The following is a 27,377-nucleotide window of genomic DNA, read 5'->3' as shown; positions in this document are numbered from 1 at the left end:
CAACTATTAAATGTTTCACTATTGCCCATAGAACCATTCCCTCGATCTGTGTCAACAACAACGCCACTAGTATATGAAGTTCTTCATTTAGTGACAGATCTAACCCTGTTAGATCTTCAGGACCGCGGAGCACCGCACTTGGTAAACTTGTCGGGAATTTTTACTTTTGCCAAAGTTTTTTTGTGCGGGGGTGGGGGGGGGGATATTACATCATTTGGCACAGAAGGAAGCGTCTCGTAGCTTCATAAGAGCGAAACGATTGCAGCCTGGACTACAGATACTTTTTAAAGAGCGAGAGAAAAAAGAAACATTACTGCGTTTTCTGCTTCCACACCTTAAACGCAAGGTCACAAGTTTATCGAAGTGCGCAAAGACATGACAGCGATAGCTGGGGCAGTGCCAAGGATGATGAGACCCTCGCCTGGGCAGAATTACCCGCGTAGCGGATTTCCACTTGAAGGTAAATTGACATTTTCAAAGGGTTGCAGAATCCCAACTGTATTTATTATTATTGTTATTATTATTATTATTATTATTATTATTATTATTATTATTATTATTATTATTATTATTATTATTATTTAATTACATGCCGTTACAGGACAATGCACATGTTATAAAAACAATAAGAAAAGACACAGTGGATAGCACAAATGCTTCGTTTTCTGAGAACTTATAAATTATTGCTCGGTTTAAGAAAACTGCCATTTTCTGATACTACAGTATGTGTTTTAACAACACACACAAAAAAACGTGTTTTGAAAATGTTGTCTTGTTTTGTCCATTCAATTTGAATTCGTTCCACAAATTGGACGTTCGTTTGTTAAATTTGAGATGTTTTCAAATATGTTAAATCAAAATATTATACATCAGTAATTTAGAAGCAAGTGTTGCCACAATTAACTAATACTGGCTCGGATTTAATCCATACGTATTAAACGTATTACAAATTTATTTCTAAATGTCTTTTGAAATAGCAGATCTCATGCCTTTATAGGCTAAAGCCAACAACCGAAAGCAGTTAAAATGTAACGTTTTAAATTAACAATGTTAACAAATGGAAATGGTTATACCGATCTAGAAGAATTGACAGCCGTTATCACTTTTATTTCTTTATTAAGTTTCTACCCCTTTAGGTCAAGGAAGAGTAAATCAGCTTGGTGGAGTTTTCATAAACGGCAGACCTTTACCAAATCATATCAGGCACAAAATTGTGGAAATGGCTCATCACGGTATAAGGCCCTGTGTCATCTCACGCCAGCTCAGAGTGTCCCACGGCTGTGTGTCAAAAATCCTATGCAGGTATCAAGAGACAGGTTCTATCCGACCCGGAGCTATCGGCGGAAGCAAGCCCAAGGTGAGGCAGGAAGACGTTTTTCTAAGTAGAGCAGAATATAGAAATCGTGGTATCCAGACATTTCTTTTAAGAGACGACGGTCCTTTAAAATGTTAACGCCGTTATATCAACGTTTGAGGGGAATCTCACGTCATCAATTTCCGTCTTCGAACTAACTCCATGATTTCAAGTTTTAAAACTCAGCTAAATGGCACTTCGCAATGTGACAGTGTTTACAGGTTTTTTTTGTGTGGAAATGCATAATATAAATGTATACCTACAATAATATATATATGTCGATATTGATATGTGTTCCCGAATGTAATGCACTACAAAAAAACTTATATTCTTTTAAAGTGCATCAAGAGTGGAAATTATTTTGTCTGATGCAAACTGTATGCATATATAATGGAGAGATAATATTTTTTCTGCAAAGTGTACTCTTCCACACGGTATTAATGCGTGAATTAATAAATTAAAAAGTATTAATAATCAGCACGTGAACACATCAATGTCCCATGCAATGCGCGACAAGTGTTGCAATCGATACAATCAATAGCTCTTCATTATTGTTAGAATTGTTATTATTGTAAATTCTTATCACTTAAAGCAGGTGACAACGCCAGACGTGGAGAAGAAAATTGAGGAATATAAGAGAGACAATCCTGGGATGTTTAGTTGGGAAATACGTGATAAATTACTGAAGGATGGAATTTGTGACCGAAATACTGTCCCCTCAGGTATTTCAAGAAATGTTTTCAATACAAACTCACTTAATTCTTGTTTCGTTATTTTGGATAGGCACACAGTCAGTGGATATTGTTTTTTGCTAAGGCAAAACATGTATTTATAGTTACAAGAAATAAAATCAAAAGTATCTCGAATTTTCATTTAGTTGTTAAGTCTTTTCATTTGAAAACTTCCGTTTTACACTGTACTTTTGCTACATTTAATTTGAAATCCAAATTTATATGTATACGCCTAGATAGAAATCCAAAATTCCTAAACCGCATATAACAGGTGTTTTTTTAACCGTTTGTTTTTTGTTAAATTTTCCTGTGTGGGTTTTTTTCCACACCTGTATAATATTGAAACAGGAGCATATTAGGTGTATGGATGTACGTAGGATTGTTTTATGTGAAAATGTATTATTTTTATTGTAATTTACATTTTACTCTATATAAAATTGCAATCAATTGCATTATGGCTTGGAATATATTTTATTAATTTTAATTCGTTACTTTTTACTTGTTTAAGTGAGCTCAATTAGTCGAATTATGAGGAGTAAATTTGGAGGCAAGGGTGAAGATGAAGACGATGATGATGAAATCGAAAGAAAAGAGTTTGAAGAAAATGAAAAGAAAACGAAACACAGTATCGATGGGATCCTTGGAGATAGATGTAAGTTGTGTCTTTTATTTTGAGAAATAAAAAGGGATATCTAGTGATTAAAGTAGTATCTCAGTAAATGTAGCTAGCCTGCTGTTAATAAAAGTAGTTAATCTGGTGTATACTAATGTAAGGAAGTTATTGTGGATATTTATTTTGTCACAAGCAGGTCTTATGTATGCTTCGAAAAAAATATTTTAACATTCGGCGCAATAATGTAATACGTGAGAGCATGATCGATATTATCAATGTCTTTGTGGGGTTTAAAAATAAAATGCAATTGTAATGTAGCCCAGAAACAAAATCGAATTAGAAGGCACTTGCGTTTCAGTGCAGTGTGTGGGAAGTTTCCTACCGTTGTGTTTTGAGAGCTTGTCATGTCAGGTGGTAAATGTTTTCAGTAAGTGTTGAGAGTAATTTAAACAAGAGGTGATAGAGGCGACATCAAAGCACTCCCGTAATGGATAAACTGTTATCGGCCTCAAACCTGTTGATGCCTTCACGCGTGTGTTAGGCCGGGACACCAGCCATGGAATGATAACACGGCAGTCATTTAGAAAGTGACTGTGTGTGATGCGTATCGAAACGAAAACAAAAACTACTGAGAGACAATACTAACATCCTATATAAACATCAGAAGTAAAATTGTTAATTTTACCGATTTCGTTTGCGTAGACTCGGATATCTTTTCGATACAAAAAAAAAAAACGAACGCAGTGATAATGTTGTTTTTTTTTTTCCCCGCTTAACTTATTGGTTTGTACATTACAGAGTGATCAGGTTTCATTTAATAAGAGTGGGTCTCCCAATCATTTTTTTTTTTATCTTGCGGTTGTTAAAAAAAAAGTTAGGAAAAAGTCCTAGGAATGATCATCCGTTCGAACTCGAGGAGTGTTTCATTTGTCTTTCTTCGTGTCGTTTTGCAGTATTCGTGTAGGTATATTTTGAATGCTTCGTATATCTGATGATTCAAAAAAGGCTGGGATTTTTAAAAGAACGGTCGTCAACTCGAGGGCGGGCGCTTTAAAAATCAAATCGACTGCTTGTCCATATTGATACAGTGTCAAGGTATCAGAAATACCGCGGACTCGACCTTACTGCAAAATAACGCGCTTGTAATTTGCGATCCAGAGCCTGGTCTAAAGTCTAATGGATGTTCTGGTTTAAAAAAAAACGCGAAGGATTCAGTCGGTTGAACCCACTAATAATTTTCTGGTTGTTGGCTTTAGCGGCTACTGTACTTAAATATTTCTGCAAACGGGCCAGGGAGGAGACAAAAAGTCCCAAATGAGCTGATCAAACATTTGTACAACTGTTCCATCTTTTACAAAGCCGGCCTTCAGTACACAATCAACACTTGGAGATGAACTTGGAAAACAAAGGAGAGAGAGTCCATTGAAACTCACACTTCAGCTTTTCGGTGACAAAGCCCGGGCTCGCAGCAGCTTGGCCAGTACAAAAGAAGGCAACCTTTTTATAATTCAGAGAGAAAAGAAGAGAAAGCAGGCCAACAAAGGGCTGAGAAAAGACATTATGAGCTTGCAATGAGGGATGAATTATTCAGTGATCTCCAATAGCTGCAGCTCCTAGCAGTTTTATGGACTCTCCACCGTGGAAAAATGGCCGTTTTCACCTACAAAATGTTTCTTTTGGAGTCTTTTAGGTCGTCTAAAGATGCCGACTGCCATTCAAAGACACAATTGAAACCATTCTTTAAAAAGCAGAAGCAGAAGCATCCCGTTTCATACGTACCGCATTGTTAATTTAACATGTTTGAAACAGCATTTGTCAGCTTTTATAAAGACCTGTTGCGCTTCTTGAAAATGTTTGCAAAATGAGAGATGAACATGCATATAGCCTAAAACCACAAATTCGGAAATATGAACTACATGCTAGATGTTGTATCAGACATGTTAGGTACTATTACTACCAAAGGTCCGAGAAATGGAAAATAAATTAGGAACAAAGAGACCAAAAGCCCTTCTAGTACTGGATTTATTATGGAACTGAGGAAAGTGTCCCCCACAAAAATAAAAGGCTAAGGCTATAACAAACACAATGCAGCCTGTACTAAAGTCTTTTAGATTATATATCGGAATCTAAAAAACTCCGCAGCAGCAGCAACAACATCAACTATAATAATAATAATAATAATAATAATAATAATAATAATAATAATAATAATAATAATAATAATAATAATAGCCCACCACTCGTTATTACTTATAATATTGGCTAATATAAGAACTTGTCCGTTTAGGATTAGCTGTATTAATTCCGTAATACCCTCTTCTGGCCCTCTTTAACATTAATTGGGTCTTCTAAATGTTTCTGTTGCTGAGCTGTGTGACATTTAATGATTTGGAGAGTGTATTAAAGAGTCCTCTCTTGAATAGACACCAATGTTTCCCCAGAGAGGGGAACTGGGCCCTGAGGTGTGGTCACAATGGAGTCGCCCTAGTCATGCGCACTGCTACAATATTCACCCATCAAACTCACCCCCGAACCGAAAATCTCTTCAAGCAGATTAAATCGACTCTTTTATTTCTTCTCACTTTCATCTCAGACCAAACCCGCCCCCTTCGCCTGGGGCGCACATTCGTGAAATTTCTGTACCCGTTTCAGGAGTCTGAACAAAGGGGAGCGGTTCACTCGAGTGGGACAAATGCTTGCCGGCTTTTCCTGTTTGTCATTTTTTGAAATCATTTTTTTTTCTTTATGCTGTAATGGAATTAAAGACAGCTGATTACTGTAGTTTAGACACGCGACAGGCGAACTCAAGATTAAATATTTAGATGTTAATTTACAATTAGCGACTTGTTGCGCTGACTTTGAAGTGTCATGACAGGGTCGGGGAGGGGTAAAGGTTAGTGTGATCTGTTCTTGATAGAACTTGAGCAGGGATCAAACTGTGGGCTGCAAGGAAATAAAACCAGGAGTAAAAACACAACCGCAATAACAATTATTCATATATTACGTTATCTGCACAAACAGGCAGCTGTAGGATGTAAAACATAAGAGGTGCAAACTACAGCTGTACTTATCGATTTCGCGTAATTGATTGCTTGTATGAATTATAGAGGTTTTACATCACAGAAAACACGCATTTAGCCGAAGTATAGATGGAAATATACAGGCCTACAGCAGCCCAGACACTGCGCGTTGGTCAATTGGAAGACTCGACTGTAGTTAACGGTCGCTTGACTGCAGGATTCTCACGGGTAGAGCAGTAAAACAGCGGAGGGAAATGAGCCATAGCAGCAAACAGGTCTCCTGTTAATTTGGGAGCAAATTGTGCTTAACAGGCCGCAATAAATCAAATCCCAAAAGCATCTTCATAGAAGACAATCTGATGGGAGGAGTTGCGTGTAACCTGCAGGCTACCAGCTTTATTTCTAATTCAAGTGCTACTGTAACCATAAATAATAAAATAACTGCTTATAATGTTGGTTCTGGGATTCAGTGGTTTCTACAGCGAATCGCTGGGTATTTGTGTTTCATTATTACTAGATTTATTGTAACACTATGATTGTGGACAATACTAGCTGGTGCAACTGAACCTTCAAATGGAATACAATTCCAGACTTGTAAAATAAAGTTCATATATTGTAGTTGGACAGCTGGCATGGTTTATAGGAAAAACCAATCCATGTAAATCTTTCTAAGGTTCTTCTAGTGTTAATTTCTCACCATGACCTCATTTAAAGGAACAGGATTTGCAAAGGTTTAACTTCTTGCTTTTAAAAGAGGATTGTTAGTGTAGTGTCAGTTTAAGGTTAAATATTTTACCCAGTGTGACTATTTATGCCAAAGAGCTTTCCTAATGGAAGTCTTAATAACCATAGATTATACAACTTGTTGGACAGTAAAGAGGTAGTCCTATTGAATTTTGGGTTTTACGCCTATGGATTATCCTGCTGTTGTTTTACAACTTAGAATTAAAATCTGAAAAGGAAGTTTTCAGTATCTTTGGCCAAATATTGATTAAGTAGTTGTTTGCTGAGGCCATTGTTGTGCGCAGAAGGGCCAGTACTCCTGCCCCTTGTTGGTTAGCAACTATTGTTAGATCCCCTTAAGTACTGAGATCAAAGGCAAATCATTTAGATTTATTTGTCTGGGAAAATGGTCCTAGGTTCTGATACCCCTGTGCTGTGTTGCCCGAGAGCCATTACAGACATATTGCTGTACTTCATTTGTGAAAGACATCGGTTCTAAAGAGGTGGTGTTGTTTTTTTTAAACTTTTTAGGCCAAATTTAAACTGGGAACAAGTCTCAAGTTACATATCGGCATGGGTTTAGGAACCATAATGCTTGTAAGGAACACTGCTGCCCCTATCAGCTCTGACAATGCAAGCTTTGGATCAGCCTATACATTACGAGACGTGCAATACAGTTTGAGACTGACAGAAAATTCAGTAGGAGCACTAAAGCATTTACTGTACAACTAACATATATTTATTCAGGCAAGGCTCCGCTTCTGACAGTTTGAAAAGACAGCAGTTTTATGCAAACAGAAGCAAATTGGCTATATTTCCTATTTTCTGTAAGATCCCACACTTTTATATGGTAAGTTAAATACAGAGTGGAAAACAGCAATTCATAGATCACCACTCCCACTTCATTTTATTCTGGGTCTTGCAAAAAAAAAAAAAATGCTTATCTCATTTTAACCTCATTTAGTTAATTAAAATTAGCCCGGGTTACAGAGGAAAGCGAGCCTAGTCTTGGGGATTCCCATTTATACTGAACAAAAATACCTTTCAGAAATACAAACAGTCAAAGGGATAACTTTATTTTTGAAAGGGATCCTGGAAAGGCTAATTGAATAAGCCTGGATCGCTCAAATATGTCATGGTGAGTGCAGTCAACATGTCATAATTAGGTTTATTGAGGACCATTCCAACAATCTGCTTCTATTCTTCCTGCTTCATTGTCCACAGCCAGGCAAATAGCCAGAGGACAAAAGGAATCAAGTGCTGACAAAACATGAAAGAGCAAAAAGATTTAGCTGCCTTTATCAAAGAAACTGAGAGGGACTTTGTTTGTGTAAATAAAGTGAGTAACTGGCTCTCCAGCATTTAGCCAGTACTGTTCTCAATAGAATTTAATCTCGATACACTGGAGCGATGCCAGTGAGGAGGGGGACTTTTCACTTTCGACATGTTTAATTTGTAAATTAAAAACATTTGTTTAAACGTGAGCCCTTAGGAAGTGGGGATGTAAACTTTGAGTTTGAAGGACTTAACACTCGCACAAGTTCCGAAACTTAAACTGTGTGAAGTAATTGGGGATACAGGGGAAGCCTGGGCAACTGCAGTAACCTTCCTTTGCTCTCACATCTTGTCCTACTGTGTTGTTTTCAAAAGTTGAAGCATTTTAAAAATGGGCGTGCGGTTTAGAGAAGAATGAGGAATATGTTCTTCATTTTTAGGGAGCTTTTAGCTCTATGACTACTGTTTAAAGTTTCACATCTAATCTTTTTTACTGCCTTTCAATTCAATGTAGGGTCCAAATCTGCATGACACAGAGTCACACAGACTGCTTGCTTGTTATGAACAGATTGGGAAACACGAACTGTGAAGAACAAGGGAAATTTACTGTATATCGAAAAAAATGTTGTTGTTTTTCTCCAAAGTCTGCGTCAAGTTCCAAACAAAAATGGAACAAATATTATTACTCGTGACATATGTAAGCCACACATTACACACTGTGAAATTTTTGCTAAGGATGGGACTCAGCGTACCACGATGCCAAGACTGCTTATTTCTTCTCTGTGCCATATCATTCTTCTTTATCGCCTTCACTGTCTCCGTCCTCTTCATCCTCTTCCTCCTCTTCTTCTTGAGGCTTTCCACATAGTGACCATCCAACCATAAAAACATGCTTATCTGCAAATGAATGGTGGCTCTATGCTTCATTAAAGCCTCTTTCTCTTTTGGCACTCGCATTGTGACCCTCTGATATTAATTCAAAGGGCAATTAATGAATGCGGCCAATCTTTGAAGTGAGGAATTCAGGGCACGGACTGGGATGAACCTGGAGTCCTGTTGGACTCGGTGTATTCAACAGAGCCCATTTAAGACAGTTTGAAGTGACTGAAAGAAAATGGGCAAGCGAAGGTCAAGGAGAATAGCTTCTATAGAAACACTTTCTATTTGTTGCAAGTATTAGCCGAGCTAAACTGCAAAAAAGCAACAAAATGAAATAGTTAATTGAGCAGCCAGACAGAGGCTTGTCAATCACTTAACTTGAACAGCATTCGACTAACAATCTGCTGTGTTATCTAATTACCCTGGGAAACATAGCCATAGGACGTGATGGTATTTTGTTGTTCTTTGACCAAAAATCAGTCAGTAATAAAACAAGCATACAGCTTGGTAGGCTAGATTCTAACTATCATCAGTGATGAGAAAACAGTCTTGCTCATGTTTCAGATCGTGCTACTATGTGCAACTGGGATTCACCTTCTGTTATTCATCAGTACTCTTTAATCTTCTACAAAGCCAAGTTTGATTTCCTGGAAAAAATAAGACATGAATAAAAGAAAATGTGGAGTGCGTCTGATCTGTTTCAGACATACTCTAAATGAAGGAGCATTTTCAATATGTTTCCGTATATTTCCGGAACCACACTCCCACAGAAATATACTGTTTTCTTAAATACCGATGTGCCCAAATCTTTGAAGACATAAATTCCCAGAAAATGAAGAGGTGTTTTAAGAGACAGAGTCATGGATCAGTGCATTTTATTAAGTTGAAAAATAAATAAATATGTATACTTCTAAAGGTTAAATATCTAGAGGAATGAGATGGAAAAATTGATTAGGAATTTAAACTGCTAGGACAACAGATACTGAAAGGCATGCTCATGCTAAATGCACATTAGGAAACATTTGGACTGCCACCCTTCTTAAAACAAAATAGAACAACGTGTAAATGACAATACAAACATGCATTGTATCTTTGCGGGATTTGAGCTTTTACACTTTAAGAAACACCGTTCAAGAATGAAGGGAAGCAAATGTTGCTCTAAGTCAATTAAAAGCTTTGAAAACCTCCTTGTCAGTGGTACTTTAGTGGCTGACATTGTGTGGAAAGTGTGGGGTCAGGCAGTGGAGCTCTTATACACCAGTGAGCTAAGAACAAAGTGTTAATGCCGAGACTCCTGCAGGTCAGAGTTTAACATTAGGTCAGTGTCTGTCAACAGACCAGCCTTTAAAAAAATGGGGTTAAAATTATATTTAGTTAAAATTGACAGGTATCAAGCCTTGGTCTTCAAGGAGGAAACACAATGGCTTACAATACGTAAAATATGTATCCATTTAATCTCAAAACTTCAAATAACAAATTTAATATTTGATTTCACAGCTATTGACTGACTGAAACTAATTTAAGCCTTGTTATGCTGTTTTGTGTTCAACAGTCAGATAACGTCTTCAAATTGAGCAGATTCGCACACAAAGAGATTTAAAATAACTTGTTGAGCCTAATGCACTTTCTCGTTTTTCCCTAGCAGAATAGAATTGGCCTGCTAATTTCAATTTCTAATTCTGTGCTTTGCAAAGCATTCCAAATGCAAGTGTGAATAATATAATTGAGAAAGAATAAGTTATTTCTAATGTCCCCCATTGAGTGTAGACTAACTTTCTGTAAAGCCATTTTTTTTCTTCTTTCATTGAACCATATTATAATTCTGAATGTATGGCTTGTAAAGCTGAGAATTCTGTGACAAAATAATTCAAAACCATACTATATCTTGAGATTAAACACAAATTCTCTCATTAATCCAAGTTCATTTGGAAGTTTTAAAGCGTTAGACACAAAACACAATATCAGGGCCTCAAAGCTAAGACAAAACAAAGAGCAGTGACAATAACAACAGACAGGAGAATAGACTAAGTGGATAATTATTGGCTATGCTGTATCTGGTTGTTAGTTCTTAAGCGGTTTTTCATTTATTTTCTCCGTTATGGAAATAGAACTAGTAGCACTATCAACAAAAAAAGTTAATTATTTTTCATGTTTTTCTGTAAAAACAAACACAAACATATATTACAATGTGAAATGCACATGCCTGTATCTTTTTGCGCTGTAGCTAGTCTCTGTAATATTCTACAAAACTTTTTCAGAAAAGAATAAAGCAACAAAACAGAAAAAAACAGTTGGCAGGGGATGATGGTAAAGTAGCAGAAGTTGTTTAGGATCATAGAGTGAAAAACTCTGAACAAGATTCCATCCTTGTTTACACAGTTGAGAAACTGAAGAACTGCTTTTGAAGTGAAAGTGTATTCTGTAGTTTGTAAGCGCTGCAATTATCTACAATAAACATATATAGCTTTAGTGACCCTAATGACTGTTCAAATTCCTGAGTTGTACATAGCACTTAAAATTTTGGTAATTTGGTTAGTAGTGAGCTTGCCTAAAACAACACCTTATCTTCCACATTCTACACCCACAGAGAATGCAGTTACATCCACCAATTGGCTGTAAACACTGTATCATCTCTCTCTGCATGTGCTGTGTGCCATTGTATTACGCTTTGCGTGGTGCATATTACAGAATAAAATGAAACCGTCACATCCACATTATAAATGAATAATAACTATGTCATGCTGTGCTGACATAATGTCCCAGTGTAACTGTTTATGGCTTTTTGTCATGCGAAGTATGAGCTAGATTAGGTAATGATTTATTCCTTTAACTTAGCGCTCACACACGGGCAGCTGTATGATTTGGCTCCTTAGCAAGTCAAGTGAGTTCCTTTTAACAAAATGTTAGGCACAGATGGGCCATAAGCTGTCAGTTAACTATTATTCTACATGCATCTGCTTGGCTTCAATGTACTGTTTTATGCATTCAGTCAGTCACTTAGTCCCCTATTCCCTGAAAAGACGAACTGCTCCCTGCGCAAATAAATTGTTCATTTGTCTCTTCTTCCTTTTGTTTTGTTTGGGTAACACATGTCAGCAGCTCAATTACCCAGTTCATTAACAGCTCCCAAAGGAAGGAATGGCAATTCTTTGATAAGGGCTGTAATTGGTGCACATATGGCGTATACTGGACTTCGTATACTCCTCTGAGTCTAAGCAAAGTAGCCTCCATGGTTATTTTCCCTTTTCTTGCAAGAGATATTCCATTAAAGTAAAGATATTTAGTTCCCTTAAAAAGTTTCACGAAGTCCACAAAACTCTTTGAGGAATGCTCAGTCTGTACCCTAGAACAAATTATTTAAAAGACTGTGTGGAACCTTATATTGTAATGAATTGTGAATTAGAAGACAGCATTTCTGTGTGGACATACCTGAATAAGATTATAGGGTAGGCTTTTTGGTGGTTAGCAGGCCCCAGTTTTTAGTTTAGTTCTCTGTTTATAAAGGCATTACCTATTTTGTATTTATTTTTTCACAGCCGTTTGTCTGTAAAATGTTTTAGTCTTTTGTTGTGTTAACATCTGCCGCTAACAGGGGGTCTATGTGACTGGCATATGAATGGTGAACTTAAACGTATATAAATACCTTTCATTGGTTAAATATAATGTTAAGGGAGTGTCTGAAAAGTATCTAAAAGTCTGATCTACTTAGTTGCTAATGCTGTATTTTAAATCTACATACACATATAATTACATTTAATTAATTTGGAATGTAAATATACATGTTTGTATTAATCTGGCTAAACTTCAAATTAAGCAGATCCTTTTCTTCTGTTGAATGGGTAGAAAATCAATACATTTTATTTAAATATACAAGGAGGCTTTGTTCTTTAGTTAGCCCATTTTGATGTGAAAAAGGCAACCAAAAATACGTTTTGGATTTTTTTTCAAACTTTAAAAATAAAAAAATGGATGCAGTGCCGTGAATTTTAAAGTTTTACATGTTTACCACTTTAATATAACACTGTTATTCTGCGTTTTCTTTAGAGAGTACCACAGTTTTATTTCTTTTGGAGCAGTTCACAGATTTCCACAGGTTTTGGCTGTGGACTTTTCCTCTGCATAGCTTGTGTCACATGTAACAAGCATTTTTTTTGGGGGGGTGATTTAAGAAAAAAAAACAGTGTAGCACTTTTCCTTTCCCTCCTGACACTAAGGGCCTGCTTTGTGCCGCTAGCAAGAGGCTTATTAAATCATTAGTCCTCACCGGTTGGAAGGCGCGCGTGGGGAGTTGTAGAGTGTCAGAGTTTATTTGCACCATTTTGGTAGGCAGAGAGCTGTCAGAGCAAGGGCTTTCCTGTTAGTGGCCCCTCACAGAGAGACAAAGATGCCCAGGGGGAAGGGCATGTGAAAAGACGCTGCTCTGCTGTGGAAGCAAGCAGGGGGTACAGAGCAGACTTCCCCGCCTCAGGTACGCAGGAGTAAGGGGACTCCAGTTCGGACGCGCTCACTTTGCAACTGTCCTCTCGGACTGGTGCTGTTTCAGGCGTGATCCCAGGCATGCTGTGCTCTATCACCACTTAATGTGAGGGTTGAGCTATTCCCACACAATCCCCATTGAAAAAATAAACGGTACACGTATTTCTCAATCACTGTTTTCTTGTCGGGCGTTCCGAACCGGGCTGCTTTTGACTTTGTCGGTTTTCTGTTTCTCCCCCACCCCCCACCCCCCCCTCCGGACGGTTGAAAACACCTCCCGTTTTTCGTTCGGGCCTGCAATTTCTTCCCAACCATTTTTGTCCTTCGACAATGCCGGTGTCGGGCCGGGCTCCTGGTTGAATATACAGAGGAGTGTGGGGGGAAGAGTTTCAGGTGATCCCAGGCTCTGCATACAAGGAAGGTTGGATTAACCCCCGCTGTGCGTCCATCCCCAGCCCCCAGCTTCTCCACTCCAGCCTTCTTTGTGTCTCCAGCACCCTACCAGGCAGGTGTCAGAGCCCTGAATGCGGGCAAAGGCCCTGTTGATGGATACCACAGATGGAGCGTGCAAATTGGCAGAATAGGCTTGAGCCACAGGCTGCTTCTTAGAGCTCAACAAAGGCAGCCAAATAAGTCAACAAAAAAATCCCAAGGATCACAAAAGTAAAGTGTCATTTGCCATTAACTCTGAGTCCATGATGGAGTATCAGAGTTACTTAAAACCCTGCCTGGCCTGCAAGCCAGTAAACATGATACAGTAGTTCAGGATCTTTTTCAGTTTACAGGGCTTGTTTTTCTTAATTCTATTTTTTTTTCTTACTGTTTGTGCTTTCGCAAAACAGGGAAGTTGTCCGGCCGTTGCCCGTCAAAACTCGGACATTTGCTTTTTTTTCAGCGGGGGTATTTTGTTTTCGATTTTTTTACAAAAGGCGCTTAGCTTTTTTTTTTTAACACAGCTTCAAAGGGAACAAAGAAAAACAGGTTTGTTTGAGGGCTGAGGGATGATAAGGTTCATCATCTTCATTTTCAGTTGTTTGTTCCCAATCATAACAAAAGAATAGTTTGTTTTATTAAAAATAAGAATTCCAGAATCACACATGAGAGTTAATAAGCTTCACAGAGACTTGTTGCAGTTTTGGACTTTATCTTATGGTTCTTAAGCCTGCATAACATATCTTGTTACAAATGAATTTGGTTAATAAGTTAGCTGTTCACCAGTTTCACTTCTTCCCATCCCCGATCGTAATGTAATAAAGAATACTGCTGGAGTCTGTGAAAATTATAGAATTCCCTCTGTCCAAATCCCTATGAAATCAGCCCAAAATGCTCATAACCCACAGCGTTAACTAGGAAAAGCATTTCCTGAGGTCGCCAGGGGTCGAGTACAAAGAGGGATTCCCAATTCAGTAATTCTTTTTTTTAATTAAAATTTGTTCTGGAGCTATCTGTTGCTGCGGTTCCTGATTTTCCATGCCCTCTTTTCATTTCTTTTTCATTCCTGCAGGATGATTTGACATCCTGGTCAGCATTATTGCCTCGTTACCTTGTTTTTTTTTATTCTTCTGCGAGTGGATATCAGTCATTTTCACCTACGGCAATGAAAATCTCATGGTAAAAATGACTGGATTCTTCCCAGTAAAAGTATCATGGAATGACGTTTGCAAAGTTGTTCACATTTTATAGCCGAGTTCTCATAACATCACACAACATTGGAATCAGATTAAGGACTAAGTTAAAATGTATGCTACTATTGAAAGAAGTACCATTAAAGTTTCCAAATTTAAAATAAGGAATAAATCCCAATATTTGTAATGAACTGTGGGCGAAACTCTGGGATTCCCTGGGAGTTTAAACCTAGCACATGTCAAAAAAAGAAATAAAAATGAGTGACGATGAAAAAGATGAAACTGTTCTGACTTCTTTATTCTTGTTTATTTCTTAAGAAAACTTTCATGTAGAGTATTTCTGTTTTATAGAAAACAAAGAGCACAGCTTTACGTCCCCCGGTAGTACAGACAGATAATCCTAGATTTACCAAGTAAGAAAAGAAGTGCATTGCTTGTCTTTTATTTGCATTTATTAATCACGCAATGCAATTGTTGCCGAATGACTCATAGTTTAAGATTCTATTGCAGCTTCTCTGCAAACCTATAGGAGATATTATTAATTTTTGGATCTTTCAATAAAACCATAGGTATGAGTATGGGTACAGGAATGGGAAACAAATGGAAAAATTGTGTCTGACATGTAGTTTGCAATAGAAGTTACGGCAGTGAAAATGCAAGCTCAAGTGCATAGACAATAGATGCCAGTCATGCAGGCTGTGGTTCCCTAATCATTTTTTAATAGACTTAGTCTCCTGCTTTGGTACCAGTTCTGAGCGAACAGCTTAGGGAAGCCAATTCATGCACTCTTCTGCTGAATTACCTCCAAAAGGGCCTTGTTTTTTCTCCCACGTAAATCTGAGCAAATAGATTAGTATGCACCTGCAAGGAGGTTTTTAAAAGTTCACTCAGCTTGAGCAAAATTGAATTTGTAGGATGGATACAATTGTATAAGACTGTCTCCTCTGGCTGGATCAAAATTAGTCCTTTGTGTTTGCTTTGTCTCTGCAATCACACACGAATGCCTCAGAATCATGTTCAGGGGATTATTTAAAAGCAAGGAATATTCAATTACAATTGGACTTTGTTTGCACACATGATATGTAGTAATACACCCCCAGAGGAGGTCACTCAATGTAAACAGTGAAAGGGGAGTAAAGGCAAATTCATTCACCCGTCAATGTTTGGTTTTTCTTTTTTTTTCTATTAGAGATTTAAAAAAAAAACACTCTTTAGTAGACAGACAGTGCAACTTTTATTTAATGTAATTGTTCTATTATATATTCACCTTTACTGCCCCAGTAGCTTTTTATTAATAATTGCATAAAACCAAATGGAAATGGGTGAGAATGTTTCGCCGGGAAGATACGAGGGGTAATTTAGATTAAATGAAGCTTGTTTCTGGTGAAAAGAAATTCAGTTTTACAACGGAATGTGGGGACGTCAGAGACATTACGTTCAATTCATAATCGCCTCGTGAAGTGAGACTTAACTATGATAATTAATCTCAACATAATCGCTAAAAGGCTTGGTTATTAAACAACCAATGTGCAGAACGCACCGAAAAAGAAATATCAAAGCTGGCCTTTTTATTGTTCTTCTAGTGACACACAAAGTGACACTAGGGATCTATGGGAGAGGCGCTTGTTACTTCTTGATAACCTTGGGTTTTGTCACAAAACAAAAAAAATATAAAAAAAATCCAAAGAAAATCAGAAGAGCCTTAGAATATACACCTGTTACGTCTAAGAGCCTCAAGGCTTTTCGAACTGCGTTCTAGGTCGGAAGCAGGAGCTTTTGCTGCAACAAACTGAGGGATGCTCTCCACTCTCGTTAAAATTAACATTGCAATAATCATTTCCCCGGGCAGCGAGCCACTCGGACGAAGGTTCGGAAGTGGAGTCTGAGCCCGACTTGCCTCTTAAGCGAAAGCAGCGGCGGAGCAGAACCACCTTCACGGCCGAGCAGCTGGAGGAACTGGAGCGGGCGTTCGAGAGAACCCACTACCCCGACATCTACACGCGGGAAGAGCTGGCCCAAAGAGCAAAGCTCACCGAGGCACGGGTGCAGGTTAGTTTTCCTGTCCTCCCTCGGGAGCACAGAGGAAGGACAATTAATTAGGAGGCCTTCCTAATCCCGTCGAGATTGGGGTTTATGCTTCCTTTTTCGTTCAACAACATGTATTTATGCTCGAGCGTATGTGAGAAAATGAAAACGGTATGAAAAGGTCACGAGTAGTACCCACTGCTCTGAAACCCAATTTGTCTACTCAATTAATTTGCGGAGTGTCAAGGCTTTGGAAAATGTGTCAGTAGAAGTATCACTTAATTACAGATTTACTGTAGATTTTCCACAAATGCCGCCTGACTTGGATAAGAAATATACATTGCATTTATATTCACTTACGATGTTTGAATTACAATTTTTATGTTACTTTTGTAAAAAGTGTAAATGTGCTGTGATATTGTTTGATTTTATAACTGGATATATAGCACAGCACTCTTTTGGAGTTTATTAGAATATACTGCATAAAGTCAGCGTTTAGTAACAAAGTAAAAACTTTCTTAATTTTTCTCTTACTAAGAGAAAATGCAATTGGTAAAAACAACAATTTAATTATGTCAATATGGATGCATATCTAATTGGCTAAAATTGTCTGATGCTCTGTAGCTAAAATATTACCAGAAACTACTTTCGGACAGGCCAATTTCAAATGTCCAATTCAGCATGATCATTATTTCCCATCAAACATGATGATTTGAGTTAAAGTGTGGTGAATACCTTTAGTACATGTGACCCAGGTACATTACATATGACATATGAAGCTTGGTTTAGGTGCTCAGGGTAAAGGTTTAAGATGCTTTTATTTTGCTGAGCTTGTGACCCATATTGTTAGTAGAAGCAGCAGCCCCATTAACAAAACAGCTGCCATAGTGTAGCTTTAACCCTGTGACTTCCCTGCATTCCTCCCAGCCTCTTCTGCTCCCATGAGTCCTATCATCTCCCACAGCCTGGCTCTGATGTGCTGCCTAGAAAATTCTCCACAACAACTAACATATGGATATTTTACTGAGCCCAGCATGAGGCACCAAATACCAGTGAATCAGTCACAAATACAACAGACCCAAAGAGCTGCATCTCAACAAACCTTCAGAAAGAGTTAATGATTACATCTTGACTGTATATATTTAATTTATAGAGTATATATCATATACTCAGCTTGGAAGTGTTCTCATGCATATAAAGCATTGTTTTTAAATTTCCTGTTTTATAAAGTGTTTTCAGATAAGTCCAGATAATGCCAATACAAAAGACAGAATTTGATTTCTTGTCTCCTGAGGTAATTTTGCTTTTGACATGTGATGTATTTCACAAAGCAGTAACATAATTGCTGATGCTTACCAGACACAGCCTTACAGATTTGTATCTAATTAGCCTAAAGTAACAGAGATTGTTGCATACAATCATTTGACTCGTGATCTCTTCATTTCCTGGCTGTTAGGATGCCAACAGATAGGAGCTGAGATGTACAGTAGTACAGTAGTAACATACCAAGAACATAACCCTTTTGTTAATTTCCAGATAAAGGCATGTTTTTTTTTGTCATGTTATACAAAACAGACTTAAATTCTTAAAGACATTAGCTTTCAAAATGGTCTGTCACAATATCCAAAGAACATATCTTTGTTTTTTCTATCAAGTCAGAACTACACACTAAAACCTTGTTAGTCCTGTGTTATTTGTGCTTATGAACCTGGTGTCCGTGACGCTGAGACTCTTGTCTGTTTTGCTAGGTGTGGTTCAGTAACAGAAGAGCAAGATGGCGAAAGCAAGCAGGAGCCAATCAGCTAATGGCTTTTAATCACTTGATCCCTGGGGGTTTTCCCCCAGCAACAATGCCAACCTTGCCACCCTACCAGCTGTCCGACAGTCCCTATCCCCCCACATCCATCTCACAAGGTACACCAGCTACTGTAGGTCGTTTTGAAACTCTGGGACTCTGAGAAACTTGGACGAACTAATTTAGATGCCAAGGGAACACGTTGTAAAAATACCAGAACAGTAATGGATGTTTACAGCTTCATTATATCACTTGAAGAGAAAATGTTGCACAAAATGAGAGAGCACTCTCCTGGTTTGTCCAGGACAGACCTATTGGATCATTTGCTATCTACGTGAAAACACCACGACTATTTTACAGTATAATGTCTTGCGTGTTCCTACTTTGCCAGTTTTCCGTACAGCAGCGTAGCCAGCAACTGTGAAATTCTTTTTCAGAGAAACAGTTTCTCTTATGAAATCATTCATGGACCTTCATAAGAATAATGGAAGTGGACTATATTGGAACCTCCTGGAGTTTAGTTTGAGTAGGAAAGTTCACACATGAATACTTCTATGAATGAATGTTCTAATTGAATTATCCTTCTCCTGGTGGCTGTATTTTGAACTTGATTTTGTTTGCAATGTGTGTGTTTCCAGCAGTGTCTGAGCAGAGCAGTACTGTGCACAGGCCTCAGCCCCTGCCTCCCACCTCCGTTCACCAGGGCAGCCTGAACCCAGCCCCCGAGAGCAGCTCGGCCTACTGCCTGCCCTCCAGTCGCCATGGCTTCTCGGGCTACACAGACAGCTTTGTGACTCCGTCAGGACCCTCCAACCCCATGAACCCCACCATCAGCAATGGCCTTTCACCTCAGGTCAGGCCCTTTCCTTGCAAACAGAACTTTCACTGTGTCTGGGAGACTCCACCGCTGTTTCACCTGGGGCTAATTCGCTTACATGCGCCGCCCAGTGACAGACCACAGCATTTGGTTCATCAGTGCTCATATGACCCAGACACACTGTGGGTTTTCTTTCCTTCAGTGTCTCAGGAACTTGCTAAAACATCTTATTCAACTAGACTTTAGCGACGTATTTGCTCTAAAGAGGCATACTTCGGCCTGAGTTTCCTGTCTTCTCCTTAAATAATCAATTAATTGCCAGTGGATAAACAGTATTATTCATTTATTATAAGTATTTATAATACATATTAACTTACTAATACTAATTTAAATAATAAGTATTTAACAGAATGTATTTATTATTAGAAATGTTGAAATATATTAAAATTCGAGTCTACTGCATTAATGTCCACACAGAGCTTGTTACATTCCGATTTCCTCAGTATTCATTTCTGAGAAATAAAATGGCAGAACTGAAAAATTACAAAAAAATATGTATTCGTCAGAAGCATTGAAATTTTCCTATCAGGGTTTTTTTTTTCCCAGGATCCATTTTTGTTATTACTTTTGTGCTTGAGGATTATTGTATATATCTCCCTCGCCAAACAAAAACAAATTTAATTAAAAAAAAAAACCATGCACATACTGTGTCTTGCATTCTCTGTGAGATAAAGATTCAGAATTTGCGAGGAAGTGCCAGCATAAGGAAAATTAAATCTATGATTTTCCTAAAGAGTGATGTTGGAAACAGGAGCTTAATTTCCACAAATCCCAGCAGATGTTTGAAGATGACACTGTATAGCCGCTATTAGCATTTTTAAGTTGGCATGAACTTGGCACAGGTGTTTTTTTTAGAGATCTTCAGTTTGCTTTTAAGCTATGTCAAGAGGTCAATAAAATCTATAATTAAAATCGCAAGTTAATAAAGGGTTAAGGGCAATATTTCTTACAGCTCTATTTATTCCCTTAAAAAGTATTTTCTGTTGGAGGATACAGAGGCAAGCAGAGAATGACACAAATGAAAACTGAAAAGACAATTATAGTCAATTACACACTTATCATTGGCTATCACCACTACCTAAACAGTAAGGGGTATTTTAATAGGCAGAAAATGAGATTTTAATGGCACAAAGGATGGCCAGAATAACTGCTCTCGTTGGTGGGCTTTCTTCATTTTCTGAAGCTGGCAAGTTTCATGTTGTAGGTACTATCTCTGGTTTCTGCACAGTGGTGATAACTCCACAGAATGTTTTATGTTTTAAACATTGTCAGTAAGACATATTCTTCCAGTAAAAGCAAATGGCTGTAATTTGTTTTTACTTGTCCCCCATAAAAAAGCGAAAGTTGATTGATTTTGGCTACAAAGAGAAGAAGATGCTTGACTTCAAACTAAAAAATATTGCTTTTTTGTTCACTTAATTAGTTTGTTACATTTAATGAAATCTTTTATACTGCATATACTTATTTGAAGAAATTGCTACCTTGATTGAAATTGGAGAAAGCTCAAAATGACTACAATTACACTGTTTGCAACTTCTTATTTAGCATTTTTCTGTTTGTGCACAAAAACACAAACATTTCAGTGGTCTTCCTCCTTGAGTGGGATCAGGTCATGTTTTTACAAACCTTTAAACTATTGCTTGCACAGACAAAATTACATGGCTTGTTTGTTTTCTTGAGATTAAACACTTGGAGGAGTCTGACAAGATGTTGTCTGCTGATCTAATTTTGAGGCGAAGGATGGGTCATCTGTCAGCTCTGCTTTTACCATTAACACCTTTTGCTGTCTACAGAAATGCCTTTGCTTTATGGACGGACTTCTGCAGTCATTCCTGATTCTAAATGGGAAGAACTATCCTACTGGGCAGATCAGAACATTTGTATTGTAGATTCAAAATTATGCAGGGGTTTAGGGCTAAAGTGATTGCTGTTGAATAGGCTATCCTTAAAAATGTATGATAATTGGGTGTGTAATTTATGCAAATTACTTATTTTGTTCAGTTTAATTTTATGCCCAGTTCCATGCCCAGTGTGGAACATTTTATTGTTCAAAGTATATATTTAAATGAGCTGATTTCCATTTTGGATAGGATAGCGAGTATTTCTAAATGTTTTTCATCTTTATAAAAATTCAAAGTGTCTCACTTTGTATATTAAAAAAAATAAATACATGTTTTAATGAGAAAGCTACCGATCCAGATCCTAAACCTGCAAAATAATCCATATTAGTTTACAAAATCACTGATTACCTTCTCTGTTACTGTTAATACTAATGTAACTAAAATGTTATAGATACTTGTATTTTTTGAGACCTGCCTGTTGAGAACTAGAGTTTGATTTGATATATGTCATGTTGTGGAAGAAACAGAATTTATGAAGCAATTCATTTTGGGTAGACTTAAGGGCCCCTGCATTTTTATAAAGGTTTGCATGTTTACGTAAGCTTGTAGTTGTCCTCACTCTTTAGTCACCTCTTGTACAGCTTAACCGTACCTTGCATCTGTTCCAGCACAGACGTGTGATACATGTGGCTATTCCATGGTGCTAGTTTTCTTGTTATGCTAATAATCTCATAGAGAAACCAAACTGGAGAGATGTAACACTGTATTTGTCTGGGCCATTGGTAGTTTTGTTTATATCAAGTTCTGTTTTTCTTACACTGTCCAGAAGATCTGTTAAAGGGAAGCCTCTGCCATCCTCCAAATTGCTCCTAACTCTGTTCTCTTTCTGACGAATGGGGTCCCTGACCCACATGTGTTTCACATTTGTAAGGAACACAACATGGCCCTCTTCAGGGGCATTTGTCAAGATTCATCTGACAGAGCTTCTGTAAATTATCCCCAGTCAGCTTGCAGCTCCTAGGTGGGAGCACCTCCTCTAGCCTCTGGCGAATCCTTTAACTTGCATAACCAGCTGCCAGTGTGATATCAAAATCTGACTGCAAGCTTTAACCTCACACATTACTGGACGGCCCTTGCAATGCCTGTGAAGGACCAGACAGTATTATAAACCTTCCCAGGCATTATACGATTATTTTATATTTATTTGTTTGCTTATCAGACACGCTTGTCCTAGGTTTGCTTCAATTAAAATAAAAACCCCAACGTGTTCTGCATTGAAAATATGGTATAAGCTTAATAACTATCCTTAGGAAATCACTGTTTTCTCTCTGTGTCAGCTCCTGCCCACTCTCTATACTGCTGCCAGCACGTTACATTCTTTGCATTTTCTTTCATAATGGTTGGCTCATTAACAGCAAAAAATATCTCGTGCTGAGGGGAAAAAAATGCTTTTAAAAGTTTGTCATCAGTCTACAAATGCAGTACTTTACTTTTCTAATAGAGGACCTGTGGTGAGTTTCAAACACAGATCGATTTTTTAGGAAAATTTTACTGCGTCAAGAAACACAACATTAGCCACTCTGTCCTTAGGTTGGGAAATGATTTAACTGAAACCATGTGTCTGGATAAACGTAGAATAATATGTCACTTATAAGCAAACCAAGGGAGCAGTGATTTCGATGTACCTGCTTTTGATTAAGTATTAAGAGAGGAAAGTATGTTTTGTGGGAATTGATGCATTTAAGGTACTGGTAGTTTTAGGTTCACCGTGATTTCTATAAAAACAACATGATTTAAAGAAATGCTCTGTACAGTGCTGAAGATTTTTTTTGCAGATAAATTTAATGAATTTCTATGTACATGAGAGGGTCATTTTAAGTCTGTTTACTGACACCAATGGCCTGAGGTCTCTTTCCTGCTCCAAGCGCCAAACAAAAATTCCCTAAATTTGATTATCGTGCCACTAATCAACTGCAGGTCAATCCCTTACAAACGTTTTATCAGCACAAAAGCCTCATGGAATATGTTTTTATTATTAATAATATATCTTTCATGGTAACCCTTTATTGGAGTGAAGCAGTCGAAATTTTTAGAGATCTAATAGGAGAGTCCTACAAGTTTATAGAATTTGTGACATTTTGTGTTGCTAAAGCAAATTGCACAGTTTTATTTCTATTTTCAACATTTACTTAAATGGATATGGATTTGATATTTGCTAACATAATTTATTTATTAGAGCATTTGGTCGATGATTGCTGGAAAGGAACATTTGATTTTTTTTTAATTAAATGGAAACAAAGCATTTCCTAATCCAGTGATTATGAAACATTAAAAATACACTCATTTGTACCAGGGATTTATTTGACTTATTTTTAGTTATACTGCATACACATATAAATATAATGCATCACTTAGTAGGAAAACAATGTTAGACGTTTTCCTGTTTAGATTAAAACTAAGAATCATGAATGAAAATTGCCAGTGCAACTTAATAACCCAAGAACACCTTATTGAAAACACAGGGATATACTTTAGTAAACATTCACTTGCTTTCTCCCACCTTTCATCTAATAAAATTTCTCAGCAGAAGAGTGACCAGAAAAAAATAATCATTAGTCCCGTCATAGTGGGGAATCTTTCCTCTGCTGCCCGTTTATGTGGTAGTTTTTTAAATAAATGGATGTTTTTGTTAGTCTCTCATGTGAGTGCATTATGGCTTTTCCTTTAGAACTGATATTTGTCATGTGTGTCTGCTGGTTGTGGGAGAAGCAGTCACTGAGTTTTGAAGGGCTTTGGACCAGCTCAGTGAACTTTTTTCTCTTTATGCTCCGATTTGTTTGCTGTTGGTGTATATGTAGACAGGCGGTTAAAGGTATTTTCTCTCTTCTGTCCTTGTGTAGGTAATGGGACTTTTAAACCCTGGTGGTGTTCCTCATCAACCCCAGAGTGACTACGCCATCTCTCCTCTTACTGGCGGGCTGGAGCCCAGTACTGCAATGTCTGCCAGCTGTAGTCAAAGACTGGACCACATGAAGACTCTGGACAGTCTTCCCAGCTCCCAGTCATACTGCCCTCCAACCTACAGCTCATCAGGATACAGCGTGGACCCAGTTGCCAGCTATCAGTATGGGCAATACGGCCAAAGTAAGGTCAATACCCCTTTTGCTTATTAACAATCTGTTTAGTCTAATGAATGATTTCAGTCTAAGCCATAATACTGTTATGGACTGGAAAAGAATGATATTGGAGCAATTAAAATGGACTTACACTGTAAGGAAGAATAGGAAAAATAAACTTTACAAATTAACATCATGTCTAAAATACAAAGAAAAACCTTTTTTTTTCTGATTGCAGTGTATACATCTTGATCAGGTGTTACATGTGCATAGCAGAAACCTTGTGTAAATATGTTATTCATTAGGATGGACTGTAAAAGGAAAGTAATTAATGTTCCTGGGTTCATGCAAATTTCTTAATATAAGGGTAAAGATTAAAAAATAACATTTATTTTGAAGCATGATCTTTTGAAGTAGGGATTTGAAACATGATTCAAAACAGGTGTTTATTATATATCATTTTTATTTTGACAGACTTGTTTTCAGTGCCCTACTGTGACATAATTATGATTGTCCACTTACCCAAAGCTGCCCTCAATGTCCATACATATCGGTTCTTGATATTTGTTATTTTAGAAATAAAATAAGCCCAGGCAAAGTTGCTGAATTTCAATAAAGTTTATATCAAAGCTCAGACATTGGAATATCAGCAAAACCCCATTTGAAAACATTACTTTGCAATTAGGATTTTATAGATTAGACTTTTTACCAGTGCATGGAAATTCAGTGTCTGTATTAATCTGGTCTGAGTTTCTAAGTAGAGTCTGTTTTATAAGATTTGGCACAATCATCTAGCCAAGAAACAACTATAAGTAATGGATATATTCTTGGCTATCAAAAAATTAAATATTGTGGAGAGCATTTGACAGAGTGGGATATATAATCATTGTCTAATGTGCTGTCAACAACATCTTGATGTTATTAATTGCTGAGACCTGATATGCACGTGCCATTTATGTAGAAGTGAAGGTTTGTAAAAAATTAAATCACCCCTGGCATGCCGATATTGAAAACATGTGTTTCAACCAAAGGTCAACTCAAGATTCATTATTGATTGTTGTCCCAGATTCACGTTGCATTGTCAAGCTTGTCCTAATAGTATAAACATTAGCTTTAAATCTTTGGTTTGCTCCAATTAGATATGACAATATCGTAAATGTACTAGAATCGACACGACCCCTTGCTGAGATGCTGTCATAACCTTATTTATGAGATAGCCTTTCTCTCTGTATTTTACAGGTGCCTTTCATTATTTGAAGCCCGATATTGCATGAACTGAAGTGTCTACTGAAAGCTTCTAGTTAACCCTCAAATTTCCCTTGCTCCAAAACCTTGGGAAGGGGGTTGTGCTCCAGTCTGCTACAAGAAGGGTTTATTCAGATAATCAGGACCAAAAGGACTGCCTCTCAAATTACCTGGCATCTGACTCATTAATTTCACATCATGCTTTGAAAATGAAGCCAGTTTCATGCAAAAAAAGAAGAAAAAAATATATTCTGCATTTTATTTCTAATGAATGGCAGAAAGACCATTAAAAACAGACTTCACCAACAAGTTATTTTGCTTTCAAGGCAACACAGATGGAATTTGGCAAGGGACAATCCTGAAGTGAGTCTGGACAGCTAAACTAGGAGCAACTGTCTATCTGAACAGTAAAACATCTAGTCTGTGTGGATGAGCAGAACTCTAACAGAGCCTTCTTCTGTGTTGTAAGCACTACTTCATTGGTTTATGGTCATTTTGGTGGATGGGATCTGTATTCATTGCAGATAGAAATCTGATCTTTTTAAAGGACACGTATAAGGTTTCTTTGAAATGGGTGATCAAACATTAATCAATCAAATTTTACTCGCCTAGAGCCTTTTGATTTTGAGCTTCATCTCAGACCTCTTTGTAAAGTCAGGTACACTAGGAGCCTACTACGAACATGACACAAAAAGTGCACGCTTTGCAGAACAAAAATACCATTATCTGAAAATAAATGGAATTTGCATACAAGCATTGTACGCATATAGTATTTTCATAAGGTTTGTGGAAATTACAAGGAGTTGAAAAATCCTAAGCAATGTCAGGAGAGAGTGAACAGGAAACTGACAACAATCAGCGATTAGGACCTGAATATGAAAAGAAATGTCATAATGACAATTTAGACAACAGTCAGAATGACATTTTTGACAACAGGTTAAGGGATAGCCAGAAAGAAAATGTTTAGATCTGAACAAGAAAGGTGTAGAAATCAACATTTAAATAGCTTACAACCATTCCGAAAAATTGAGGGGACTGGAATTTGCCTGTGTGTGCCACCAGTCCTAGTAAACTTTCAAAGAATATGTGGAAGACCAATGTACAGTAAGTATATAGCGGATTACAAACTGCCTAAGTGCAATATTAAGTACCTCAGAATTTTAAAAGAAAAAAGTGGACCTATGAGTACGTCTTATATAGTGTCAAAAATGTATTTTTACATTACCATCTTTATTTTTGTATTAAAATGGACCTTCGACATGTCTGGTTGTGTGTATTCCAAACTCCGGAGGATGCAATCACTTCTGATTTATTGTGTAAATCGCTGATGTTTTTTACACACGTAAGGTGCTGGAACAGCTAACGCATTGTTTTTCCTTTGCAAAATAAAAAAACAGGATTGACGGTTTTTTCTTTCTGTGACATGGACACCTACGAAGGGCAAATTGTTTTCATGAAGTGGTGTATCACCCCAGTCAGTACTTCTGTGTAAATAAAACCAGCAAACAAAAACAGGACTGCAACTACTAAGTTACAGTGTTATTTATTCTTCTGTACCACTTAGCTGGTGTTTAGTACGTATAGTTCTTGTCTCAGATGTAGCACTCTACAGTAGATTGTACATTTGTCTTAATGGTGGAGGAAACTGAAATAAAACGTTCTTTTTTATTTTGAGTACCCTTTGTTTTATGGCTGCACAGAATGATTGTAATGTAAAATGTCTTGTGTACAAATGCAGTAATATTTACTATTTATAATAAAAAATAAAAAATAAAACGAGAA

General features: G+C 37.4%; 1 protein-coding gene across 8 annotated transcripts; it reads left to right on the top strand.

Moving 5' to 3' along the window:
• On the top strand, positions 1–27,377 carry pax3b (paired box 3b). 8 transcript variants are annotated; one of them, XM_088617720.1, is made up of 10 exons: positions 1–141; positions 347–460; positions 1,122–1,357; positions 1,947–2,076; positions 2,594–2,737; positions 16,546–16,745; positions 18,470–18,635; positions 19,155–19,369; positions 24,135–24,378; positions 25,590–27,377. In XM_088617720.1, the coding sequence occupies exons 2-10, from the start codon at positions 376–378 to the stop codon at positions 25,622–25,624; spliced, it is 1,455 nt and encodes a 484-aa protein (XP_088473846.1). In that variant the 5' UTR covers positions 1–141; positions 347–375; the 3' UTR covers positions 25,625–27,377. The 8 variants fall into 8 exon arrangements, with proteins under 8 accessions (XP_088473846.1, XP_088473891.1, XP_088473901.1 ...); XM_088617765.1 differs by having other exon boundaries at positions 15–460; positions 1,137–1,357; XM_088617775.1 differs by having other exon boundaries at positions 15–460; positions 1,950–2,076; positions 19,158–19,369.

Source organism: Lepisosteus platostomus, chromosome 2, assembly GCF_059453375.1.
Source record: "Lepisosteus platostomus isolate fLepPlt1 chromosome 2, fLepPlt1.hap1, whole genome shotgun sequence".
Lineage (NCBI taxonomy): Eukaryota > Metazoa > Chordata > Actinopteri > Semionotiformes > Lepisosteidae > Lepisosteus > Lepisosteus platostomus.
The sequence above is the reverse complement of the archived record's forward strand: the minus strand, read 5'-3'. Positions and strand labels throughout refer to the sequence as shown.